General features: G+C 40.1%; 1 protein-coding gene and 1 pseudogene across 5 annotated transcripts in view; both read right to left on the bottom strand.

Moving 5' to 3' along the window:
• TXNRD1 (thioredoxin reductase 1) overlaps positions 1-12,765 on the bottom strand; it is a 57,851-nt gene that overhangs the window by 30,594 nt on the left and 14,492 nt on the right. For 4 of the 5 annotated variants that reach the window (XM_006914528.3, XM_025048684.1, XM_015591562.2 and 1 more), the window contains 3 exons: positions 7,241-7,363; positions 5,730-5,802; positions 3,512-3,631 (listed from right to left, as the gene is read on the bottom strand). In XM_006914528.3, the coding sequence (XP_006914590.1) occupies positions 3,512-3,631; positions 5,730-5,802; positions 7,241-7,327 (280 nt within the window). In that variant the 5' untranslated portion in view covers positions 7,328-7,363. Of the gene's footprint in view, positions 1-3,511; positions 3,632-5,729; positions 5,803-7,240; positions 7,364-8,872; positions 9,095-12,765 lie in introns of those variants that run through there. The other variant, XM_025048683.1, reaches the window with a different exon arrangement.
• On the bottom strand, positions 7,483-8,862 carry LOC112481883 (annotated as a pseudogene).

A 12,765-nucleotide genomic window follows, 5' to 3' on the forward strand; every position in this document is an offset into this window, starting at 1 on the left:
AAGAAGTCTTAAGCTTTATCTGTTGGAGCAGCCTCTAGGGGTTTCTCATTTGAAAAATACACCTCCAAGTTTCTTTCCTCTTCTAAGATCTAATACATAAACGTTTGTCTAAATCCACATAATTTCACCACCATCATTTTAGCATTAAGAGGAGGGAGGTAGTCATTGCTCCCTCAGTGGGGGGTCCTGGCAGTCAAGGCAGGCCACGCCCACGAAGCCCAGGTCTGGTACTCACAGCCAGGCCACAGCTTGCTTCGGAAGGCCCAAGGCTTAATGAGAAAAATCAGTGATCACAATAAAGAAACCACCAGGCTTTACTTGGGAGAAGTGAAGGGATGTAACTAGAAGGCACAGCTCTTCAACAGCTCTCATCAAAGTCTTGGGACTACTGCTAACCAATACCTGAGGTGGAAGGTTTAAAAAGAGAAAACTATGTATTTCTACCTTAAAATCTGGAAAAGAGGAAGAAACACAAGAAAGGTAAAGGTAAAATTAGTTGGATAAATGATTTCTGTCAGGATAGACAAATAAGACAACTGTGATTTGGTTCAAGTTTTAAAATCCCATGAAATTCAAGAATCTTCTGCTGGTTTTAAAGTAAAGATGTAACTGTGCCAGTAGTGGCTCTTTGTTACCTCAGGTCACTATATGTTTATTCGTTCCTTATTATATAATTTAGAAATAAATTCAAAATAAATAAGCATAACCAGTGCTTATTATTATGTGGCAGCTGCAGAGATGTTCTTTTGCTGGAAAGAAGATTTGTCAATTCACCAAGTTTATTTCGTCACCCACCTGATTACTGAATTTATTAAAATTACACCTAGTTGGCCTGCTAATAAAATTCACATTCGGCAGAGGTCTGTACTTATGTCTTACTTTTCTAAGATTCTAAAGACCCACTATTCCTACATTTCTAACCAAATTAAGCAATTCTGTCCCATTGACTTCACTGTGCGTAAGAGTTGGTAGTTTAAAGCTAACATCAACTAGTACAACATAACAATTTCTGTACTAGACCCTACGTGAATGAATAAAAATTTTATGATGCCAAGTTATACCTCCCCAGCAATGTTCATTTACCGAGACTTAAGGGCCAGTGGCATTCACTATGAATAAGACAGGCTATGGAAATTATACCGCTGCATAAATAAAAATCTGCTTGGAACAACCTTACTTTTTCCAACAAATCCTAGACTTCTTCGGATTAATATTCTTGTTGAATGTCTTTCTTTTTAAGAGGGAACAAACTTGCTTCAAATATAAACTTCCTATAACATCTGTAAATGTTTTTCTACAACCCATTAAACGAAGAACCAAGAAAAGTGCTTGGCTGAAGCTACTCCAATTTACTGAAACTCTGATGAAAGAATTAAAAAGAGGAAAGGACAGAAACTAACATTTGTCGAGTGGCAGATATTTTAATTACATTATTGTTATTTAATCCTCATCGCACAGGCGGTAGACAACAAAGTCAGAATCTGTGTCTCGGTCCATGTTCTGTACTAACCCACACTTTAATGGGTCAGGAAGGCTGGGGTGAGGAGCTAACCCTACATAACTGGGAAAGAAGTCCCACTGAGAACTGTGGTAAAGAGTATGTGTGGAATAATTTGGGGGAGGAGGGAAAATAAAATGGGTAGTTTTATGTTTTCCTCCCAAAGGCACAGATAAAAAATGGAATATGGCCTACAGATTACATATATAACTTGCCCCTTTTGGGGAGAGCATGGTAAGGAAAGGCACACTCATAGCCATGGCAAAAACTCTCTTGTGTATGCCTGCCTCTAGAACAGCTCCTAAAGCTCTGGTCCATTCAAAGGAGCTGCCACTGAAGCCAGCATGGCTTGGAGACGGCCCATGGTATAAACCTCATGTGCTTCAAAGTCAAAAATGCTTCAGTCTAAATCCTAGTGCCACTGATTTCTTAGCTACGAAATGGGTGACCTACTTCACCTCCTAGAACTTGTTTCCTTGTCTGACAAATGGGAGCAACAGGATCTCCCTCCAGGAACAGCAGGGTTACATATGCGCTGGAACAGAGATGGAATGGAGAATAAAGGGTAATAGGAGATGATCGATCCTGACCTGCAGAACCTAAATGAATCCACATGATGCTGGCGGGAGGTTGAGATGGGGAGCTGGGGAAGACGGTAGCTTCCTGTCTGCTGCAGCTCTGGTCTTGACCCTCTCTCCCCATTTTCTTCCTGCTACTATACCCAGAGCCATGAAAAGAAGTATTCAAAAGCATCTGTTCCAACCTGCCCTCAGTAAAATCGTGCAGCTGGCAAGCTAGTCTACATGTTCCTCCTACTATCTCTCTCTCAAACCACCTGGGGTGCTCAGCCCACAGCGCCAGTCCTCACGCCCACTCCTCATACACGTTCCCCACACACGCAGGCTCCAGACACACCAGAATATTTGCTATTCTTCAAATACGTATCTCATTCGTTCTCTTTTCACTGCCTAAATGAAATGACCTTCCCCTCCTCTGCTGATTGTCAAGGACACAACATCTTTTAAATCACATGTTCCAATTCCACCTCCAGGTTCCCAGGGTACTTGGTTTGTACATCAATGAATCAGTATATCAATGATAAGAGAATCTGTGTACCTACATGAATTGTATTATTTATCCCATATTGTCCCAGCACAGACTCAAGTGCAAATAGTGGGCACACTACTAGTAATATTCTATAACTTCATCACAGAAGTTCTAAAATGTCCACTAAGAAGTCTAATAAATTAGAAGGGAGACCCTGATGTCAGCAGGTACATCTGCAGGCTTTCAGGAAGGGACAGAGTATGCTCATGGTAGACTTGGTTGGTAGGCATTCAGACACGGGAGTAAATAACTTTGGAGGTGGACTATCAGCAGCTTATGTGTTAAGATTTTCCCTCAAATGTCACATACCCCATAGATCTCAAAACTAAAATCAGATAGGGGCTGGAGTGTCGTCCTTCAAGGACATAGTGACCTAGGTTACTAATTAGCCAAGAAGCTATGCCAGGCCTATTATTCTTCTAGCAGGTAACACAATCTAGTTTCTGAAGTCAACAAATTCCTCTTCAACTTTTCTAGGGCTTCTAGAGCACTCTAAATAGTTTTAATACAACAAACAATCCCCTTTTCAATAAACAAACCATCCCTCCAACCCCCAAAATATCAGCTCATGAAACAGATTTCTTTGGAGGAAGAGAAAAATGCAATGACTTCAAAGAAAAGCAAATGTAATTTGTACTCCCTTATGAAACTCTATGAGAATTTATTTGTAAAAATTCTGGTTTTCTATTAAATAAAGATACTCCGAGTGCAATGCCTGTTCTAACTATAACAGCTATATAGCTACCTGACACAGGGTAACTGAAGTTATTTTTATCCATTAAAAATGTAAAGAATAAAAACAACTTCCAGGTTATTGCTAGTCTCGTAAAAATAAATGGTGTATTGCAGTATCACAGCTCAAACCCCCAGAAGCACAAACGGAAGCACAACGCTCCCCACCCATACCCGTCTCCTCGACGGTCCAGCCGTAGTTTCGGGAGTCTCGCAGGGCCTGTCCTAACAAAGCTGCCTGGTGCATCAGTTTTTTTGGTATGCAACCCACATTCACGCATGTTCCTCCGAGACCTGCAACGACATTGAGAAATCGGTTTACAGCCTGCTTTACGATCCTTCAAAGGGAAAGGTCCGTGACTGTTACTATTCTATGAACCATCATAATTTACTTGCTTAATGTAGCCAATGCTGTTTACACAAATTTATATCTACGTCTTGTGACATTTCTAAGGTCAGAGTCTTACGTACCGAACACAGTGACTAAAACAAAACATCCTAAAACAAAACAAAAATGAAATTGCCACAATTTCCACATACTTCTAAGATTCAACATTAGCTGACTGCTGATAAAGATGCCAGACATTGAAATTTCGCTTCATGCACAGCCCTAGACTTGGCATGAGTCTATGATGAGAACTACCTGACAAAGGGGTTGTGAAGCTGGGCATAACTGGACTGCGGTGGGTCTGGAACTTCATATAAAATTTGGTGTATGTGAACGGTTTTTAAACTGCATTATTAAGGAATCCAGTCCTCTGACTGTCACGGTTAACAGTGACAAGTTCTGGAGGTGACTACGCCCCGCTCTAGACTCTCTCCTCTCTCTATTTCAACTGAAGACCCAGACTCATAAGGCCCCGACCCCTGCCCCTCTATTCCTGGCAGATGCCAAAGCCAACCATGTAAGAGGCTTTTTCAGAGGAGAAGACAATTTTGTCTTCCCAGAAGACAAATCCTCTATTTTGCTTTATGAGGCAGATAGCAACCCCAAACCACAGACAGGTTGGGACCTGCGCAGGCCTCAATACATGAAAAGCCTTCGGCTTTCGCTGATTCTCACAAAAGGATTAGTGATAAAAAAAAAAAAAAGAGTTTACCATGGCTGAGTTTAAAGAGCATAGTGACAGCTGTCTCCGTAAGAACAAAATGTAGGCAGGTGGGGAGGTGAATAAAATGGCATGAGCATGATGAATGCAAGATGGTAGCGGACTTCGCAGCTCAGGAAACATAAACCCTCTGAGGAAAATGCTACCAGTGTCACTATGGAGTGTAAGGCCAGATGGACTATGCCCATCACAAAAAGAGTGCCTGACACAAAACTGACACCTAATAAATATTTGCTGAACGGATGAATTAGAAATTGTGATACTGTCTTATCTAGACTTCCTGCTTCTTGCCTCCTAATTCCACTACCTGAAGCATCTTGATAAAATTTCCAGCTCACATTACTCTCATCCTCAAAGCCTTCCCACTAAGCTTTGATTAGATCTAAATTCCTCATCCTGGCCTACAGAGACCCACCTGTTCACTCTGACACCTGCCTTCCTCTCCAATCTTACCTCTAGCTTCTACTACCCCACACCATAACCACGAAGGACTCTTGCCTACCTCAGGGCCTTTGTATGTGCTGTTCTGTGAGACAGACAGAGAAATGATGCCTATAAGCTTCTTCAGCTTTTGGCATAGCTGGCTCATTCTTATTCTTTTGGTCTCATCTAAATGCCAACTCTTCAGAGACCTTCCTTCATATCTTCTCAAAGCTGAACTCTTTACCCAGTTTCTCTCTATCGCACCACATAATGTTTTCAATAACACTTGTCACAATTTTGCAAAGTTCTTGCTTCTCTTTGGTCTCCCTACTAGAACATGAATAAACTCCAGAAAGGCAGGAAATCCACGTCTACTGTGTTCACTGCTATATTCCCATAGCCCTGGTTCATAAAAAGTGTTCAGTAAATACTTGTTAAATAAATGAAAAATGAACACACAATTCACCAAGACTCAAAAGAAGCAAGGGCTATCTATTAAGGTGTGTGATTCCAGTTCCTGCCGAATGTAGAAGGTAGGCTTAAAACAGATATTCAGAAATAAAGAGTTTAAACTTTTCATTATTAAATCCCTAAGTATACTAAGTTATAGAAATATTTAGCCAGAAATCATCATAACAGCTGTAGGGAAGGTTTTGTATTATCTTGATTCTGTGCCAAAGAACCTAACTTTTCAACAATTAACTGGAGTCCCTTTTAACTTAGCACAAATAAAAGAGGTACATGGTTTGTTTTTTTTTCAATTTGTTTGTTTTTAATTTGAGTTTTAGGAGCCACTTAAACCAATATTAGAGAAAAATCTGCTCCTACAAATTCACTTCTAAAATATTTTAAAAGCTTACCCCATCTAGTTCCGAGAGGAGTTGGAGTAACAAAATCCAGTACCATAACCTTCTTGTTATACTTGGCTGCCTCCTAGAAAATAAAATTATTGAAATGAGTTGGAAGGGTTATCATGATAGACTGCAAGCAGGCTGTTAAAAATCCATTCTATTTTTATTAAGCTATAATGCCTAAAGCACAGCCAGTTATTAATACCTGGGCTTTTTCATATGCTAGGACGATTAGTACAAATTCAAGATAAAAATTAAGTGACAGTCACAAGAGCAGCTTTAAAAAATTTGCAGATTATAGTTGTGAAATTGTCCATCGACTGGAAACCCTAGAATCTTCTTATATAATTCCACTCCAACAGTAATAAATTAAGCAATAATCTGAAAAACATATGCCCATTTCTAAGCAAGTGGTAAGCAGCCAGCAAAACAGATTTACTGACAGTCAACAACCCCTGGATTCAGCCTGTGTCCTATAAGGTAATATTTTTTAAGTACTTTTAAGTTTTATTTCAGTTTCCACACAGAATATTAGAGAAGTTTTTCTTCTGAAACTGTCAGATTTCCTTAAATTTTCAAGTGTGGAGTCAATGACAAAGTTGTTGGTGTCTACAAGGTTTCCAAATCTATTCTAGGAGAGTGATGACAACAGTCAGAAGTTCACTGTGCAGAGGACCCCTCATCTTTCTCAGAGAATACACTTTGTGTGCCGGTGACTAGACCTCCAAAGGTTATCTGAAAGGACTGAGGCTATGTGTCCTTCAAAACCACCATCGTGACAGTAAAATACATGTATTTGGATTAGTCCTGAGTCCTTTACAGCAAAGCACTGCTTGACAACGGACATTGGCCTGCTCCCCATTTGAGCAGCTTCATTTGAATCTACGTTTACTGATTCACCATAAGCTACACCTTAGGGGTGTATAAGCACCTCATCTTTTACAAGAAACTCCTCAGGAAGAGTTCCAGGGGCCCCTTCGCACATGGAAAATGTATCCCAGTTCCCGGCCAGGGGCCTCACTCCTAACCTCCTGTTTATATATTCTCTACCCATCACCCCCAGCACACAGAGTTAGTGTTTTTCTCTTAGCTCACTTGATACACACAGGAGGCAAATGATCTTTACCAAGTTTAAGAAATCCAATTGCTCTCCACATTTCTATTGAGGAGGAGTTGTTGTGAATAGGGGAAATTATCACAGTGGGGAAAAAAACAAATATTAATATTTATAAAAAATTAAAAATATATTTATTTAATTTCAAACCATTTCCGTACAACCACCTCATTATCTTTGAAAAAGCAAACAAACCTAAATGAACGAAAATGTGTCCCAAAATATTGCGTCCAGTACTTTCATCCAAAGAACATATAGTTCGACCTGGAAAAATGGTATATGAAGTGGTGGTCCCATAACGTGTCCTATCCAAGTTAATGTGCAAAAAGGCACAAGAGTGGCTCAAACAAATCCCACAGAGAACCTGGAGGACTTTCGCAACCCAGAAACACACGAGGAGCCTTGCCTTAGCAGCTGCCAATCCTCCTGAGCCCCCTCCAATGATGATGAGGTCATAATCATAGGACTCGGGATGATCCTCAGAGCCATTCATTGTCAGTAGCTTTTGAAGTCTGCCCTCTTGATAAGCCTAAAAAAAGAAAAACAATGAGAGGGAAAAGAATTTAACTTAAAAGCAGCAATGTCCAAAGAGCTTTTTTTTTTTTCATTTATACATTTTTATTTGGAAATGTTTATATCAGTACAGTGAAAATAAATTTTAAGAGACTTTGAATGCCATTAGTTTTGGATATCATTAATTTATCATAAAAGAGACATGGAAATTATTTACATGATGAGATTTCAGAACTTCAGTGGAATGGGCAGCAGCTTCACAGGGTGCCATTTCAATAGTGATTTATTTCAGTCTACATACTTTCCGAGGATGTTGCCATCTCTAAATAAGAAAAAGTCCTTGTCATCTAAACTACTTTGGTGCCTCCATAAAATTGTCTCCAACTTTAACGCTAACTGGTTGAATCTCTCCACCCTTTCCTTTAGAGCCTCATCCAACAGCTACTGTTGCTTGCAATACTTTTCCTTGAGATTTTTCTGGAAGCACAATGCCTCCTTTGGTTACAGTTTCCGCAGCACTCCTTCCAACGAATACTCGGTCAAGAGGGGAAGAAACTTTCTAAATGCCTGTCCTGCCTGGGCCCGTGGGTCTCTGGCACACGCAGGATTCACCATGACTTTTCCAGAAGAGGTTTCTGAGAAAACCTTTCCTTAAAGAAAAGCAAAAGAAATTTGCCAGAAAAAAAAAAATGTGGTCTGATTTCTATCACAATACACAAACAGAAACGTGCGACTTTTTCGCATCGCAGATAACTACTTTGAAGTGTTCATAAAGTACTTTCACATAAGTAAGGTCTTGATGGCCCAACAAAATCAACTTCGGCCTAAATTAAGTTTGATCAGCCCTTTCTTCCTGGAACTTTTAAACCAGGTTCTAAATTAGGTTTGTAAAACATCTGTACCATATGTTTTTAACAGAGCCATCAATACAACTTGGCAATCATCCTTACTTTCTAGTCAAAGGTAGAGAATAATGAGTGGACTAAGGTCTCAGATTAAGGTAGGGGCCTGGTAAATAGCAACTGAAAGAGATTAGCCAGATAGTTAGGACTTTTCTGCACTGTTGAGGTAAGGCATAAAATCAAGAAATTTAAAACAAAATCATTAACTGACATACACCTGCTTCAAAAGTTAAATGTAAAAGTCCCTGCTTTTGCAGTGCATTTTAAATAAGCAAGAAAAAAGGAAAGTGGGCACTCTGTAAAACTCGTTTTTTTAATCTACTTATGCACGAAGCATCCTGTTATATTTAGTATTTAGTTTCCTTGTACTTGTGATGTGACAGGCTTTATAAGGGTTAGACTTCTCAGTTTAAATCATCATTTCGTTCCCTTAGTATTTACACCCATTAGTTACATTTCATATTAGCTTTGAACACTTTTGGTGATATATTTAACATTACCTTTTATTAAAACAAAAATCTGTGCTAAGATGAGATAATGACTAAAAAAGTTAATACGCACCAAAAAATTTTTTTCTAAAAATCAAGTTTTAACCTTAATTTTAAAAAAGCTCCCAAACTTACCAGCCTAGACTGTACATTTTTCTCCTGACTACCATCAGATGTGGGGGATGAAAGGCAGAGCTTAGGGTCAGCAGAACAGGATGTTTGGGGTGTGGAAGGGGGCGCAGTGGAGGATGGAGGAGGAGGCGCGGCACTGTGGCTGCCCCTTGGCAGCACGGCAGGTACACATGATGGCTCAGGGACTGAAGGGAGAACACCTGGAAGCCAGCAACAATGGGGACAAGACTGCGTCACCCTGACCGTCTGTACAAAAGGTCTAACATGAGAGGCTGGTAAACACAGCCAGTATTCATCAACTGGCATTATGGCAGAGGCTCCTCCTTCAATACAAGGCACTGTGGGGGGAAAAACAATTTGGTGATAATAGCCATTTGCATCAAAGAATCAATGTAAGCTTCAAATAACAAGTTACTCTCCATTTGGCCTCGAAGAGCATAAGGCTGACTTGCTGGTTTGAGAGAATTAACTAATAAATACAGCTAGACGTTCTTCTAGAAAATAACCATTTTTAATCTCAGCCGCATTTTATCTGCATGTACTTAACCCAGATGGTGCCAGAACACAATCACTGGCTGCCTCAGAGAAAACCAGCAGTTCTTATAACACCCTCCCTCAACAGATCTACTTGAACAAAAGAAAGAAAATGCACTGTCATGCTGAAAAGTCACATACTTCTCCCCAAGGATGTTTACAATCTGTTCTGCACTGAAATTCTGTATCGGACCTGGGTTCTTATGATTCAAGGTTAAAGTCAAATTACATCAACCAGTGCCCAGATTTTACAATGAAAGCTCTGAGTGAGCCTGAACATGTTCAACTGTAAAATCAGTAAGAAGCATTCAGCTGATCCCCAGAACTAAACATGATGTCTTTGCATTTTAATCCAACTTAAAACTGAAATTGCTGTCATTCAGCTCCAGGTAAGTGGTTTCCCACCTGAAATATAAATAAGATAGACAGCAGAAGGCAGCTCCCCAGACAGTGTAAGGAAGGAGCACACAGATGGGGTAAGGAGAGACAAGAGAGAAATGCTCCCCGCTTTCTCCTCCAATTCCAACTGCTAGAAATAGTGACTGCTGGTCACAGTCGCTGATATAGGAGTTCTCAAATTTTTTAGTCTCAGGATCCCTTTACGACCTTAATTTACTTAGGACCCCAAAGAGTTTTGGTTCATAGGGTTTATTTATTAATATTTAGCATATCAGAAATCAAAACCAAGAAAAATTTTAATACTTTAAAATATTAAATATCTTAAATATTATTAAACATAAAATATTAAAAAGTTTTAATTAGCAAGAAGAGTGGCATGTTTTATATCTTTGTAATTGTCTTTAAGTGTATATCATAATAAAAGGCAGCTCATATCTTTTCTGTGTTCTGTTGTAATATCACCTGTCACGTAGCTTCTGGAAAACTCCATGGTATACTTGCAAGAGAATTAGAGTGAAAAGGGCAAACAGCAACTTAGTATTATGAAGATAATTTTGACCTCAAGGACTTCCTGAAGGGGCCTCAGGGGCCCCCAGAGGAATCCAGACCACACTTTGAGGACCACTGCTATAGGACATAAGGATAAACACACAACACCTTACCTGCAGGTGTTTGCTGGGCTTACTACATGTTGGCTATTCTTCCCTTTCTTCCACCCATCTCACAGCAACGCCTTTCTCGCACCCACAACCCCAGTAAAACTGCTCCAGATCTGCCCCCAGCTCCCCGCAAAAGGGCCAAAAACAATCCAAGTGTGCAAAAACAAGGCTGAAAGCAATTCAAGTGTGCCTATTTCTTTAAAATTAGAATAAGTAATCTTTATTTTCCCTCAAAGCATGATTTATATCCTTGGGCACAGATTTATACTGAGTTTTCTCACCATTATACGTGAGTTCCAGCATTGAACTGACCTGGGTTAAAATACTTGCTCTACCACTCCCCAAACTAGATCATTATGTGCTGGCTGGAAAATTACTGCTTGGCTATCGCCTATGGGAACATAGGCTATCGTCCATGGGAGCATAACATACTAACAATAAGCTTTCTGCTTCTGTACTCCCGCTTGCACAACGGACCTGTGTGTTGGCAGGTGGTGAATAGGAGAAAAATAGACCTTTGTGTTTAAGACAGAATGAGGAATGAGATTTAGGGCTTAAAAACTCTGTACCTCTACATTTCGGGGCTGCTTAATTTGGGGTCTGCGTACCCCTGGCAGATCCAGCTGGCTGAATTGAGAGTGTGTTTCCTATAACTCACTGATTTCTGGTGGTCCGTGTGTCTTTCGGGGGCTGGCGGCCACAACAATTAGGGCTAATAGCCTGATTCTTAGGAGTCTCTGTCTTTACATTTGTAAAATGAAGTTATATACTCCTGTAATTCACCAATCTGCAGAGTTTAAATGAGATAAAACAAAGCAGCACAGTGGCTGGGAGGGAAAATCCCTTTACGTTACTAACTCTCCCCTATCTAAAGAAGGGAATCTGACTGGAACTAAGTCAAAAAGCTCTAGAGTGTTTCACAGATGTCCCCTGCACTCCCCTGTACTCCCCACCTCCCTCAACTACTTGAAATGCCTTCTTCCCATCAAATCCTGATCCAGTACATAGACAGACTGAAGGATGTTATCTTGTTTTTATTCAATGTGTACAAACACAGCACCCTTTCTAACACATTCCTTTAGGGTTTAAAGGATTCTTTTATCAAGGTTCTAAGACTCTAACATAAGTCCCATTTCCTCCACTGCCTCCCTCAAGCTCCCAAACAACATTCTCTCTTTTCTTTCTTGCGACTCAATTAACATATGCTATCAAGGAGCACTTATTAGCACAGGCTGTTCTACCCTAGCCCCTTCACGTCCTTCAAGATTTAGCTGGGAACCTTTACTTGATAGTGCACAAGTTGGGTCCTCCTCTGAGATCCCCGCTGGCATCACTGCACAGTCCCATCAACTCTGCAAGGACAGGCATCCTGTCTTTCATCTCTGCATCACGAATGCCAACTTTGCATGTATATGATGTTCAAAAACATTTCCGAACAAAAGACTTGGGTGCTAGTTCCTAATCTCTTATGTATACTGAGAGGCTGGGTTTCAGTTCTGTGTTCTCATCCACAAAAATAAAACTGTGGAAAAACACTAAAGTACAAAAGGGAATGGCACAGTGGGTTAGAAGTCCGGATTTGGTCAAAATGTGGACCTGACTTTGCCACTTATGTATGATCTTGGGCAAGTTCCTTAAATTCTCTTGCCCGGGTCCTTGTTTGCAGAGATAAATAATCTCCACCAGGTCCCAACTTCTTGTTTACTTTGAAATCTGACTGCTCTGTTGCTGACATGGGGCAGCATCCATTGGGGTTGTACCTCAAGCCCCTTCGTGCTTTGGAGGATTATGGGCCAGCAAAGAAATAACATTAAATGGTGGTATGAATGCTACAGACCTTCTAGAAGACACTGGGCCCTAGGCCTATGACAGGAGTTGGCAAACTACATACAGCCTGTGAGGCAAATCCAGGAGGCCTATTTTATAGCCCCTGAGCCAATAATGGTTATTAACATTTTCAAATGGTAAGGAAGAAAAAATTTAGAGGAATAGTTCATAATACATAAAAATTATATGAAATTCAAATAAAATTTTATTGGAAAACAGCCCATTTGTTTCAATACTGTCTATAACTGCTGTTTTGGCAACAACAGCATAGTTGATTAGTTTCAGCAGAGGTCATATGGCCCACAAAGCTTAAAATATTTACTATCTGGCTTTTTGCAGAAAAGAAGTTGCCAACTCCTAGCCTAAGGAAATTTTGAGTCAATGTCGATGGGTAATGCTAGGTGGGAAGTACAAACAGTAATACTGAGATGAGTACAAATCAAAGAATCATCTTCCTGCTCAGTAAAGTAGAGATGC

Source organism: Pteropus alecto, unplaced genomic scaffold (assembly GCF_000325575.1).
Source record: "Pteropus alecto unplaced genomic scaffold, ASM32557v1 scaffold94, whole genome shotgun sequence".
NCBI classification, from domain to species: Eukaryota; Metazoa; Chordata; class Mammalia; order Chiroptera; family Pteropodidae; genus Pteropus; species Pteropus alecto.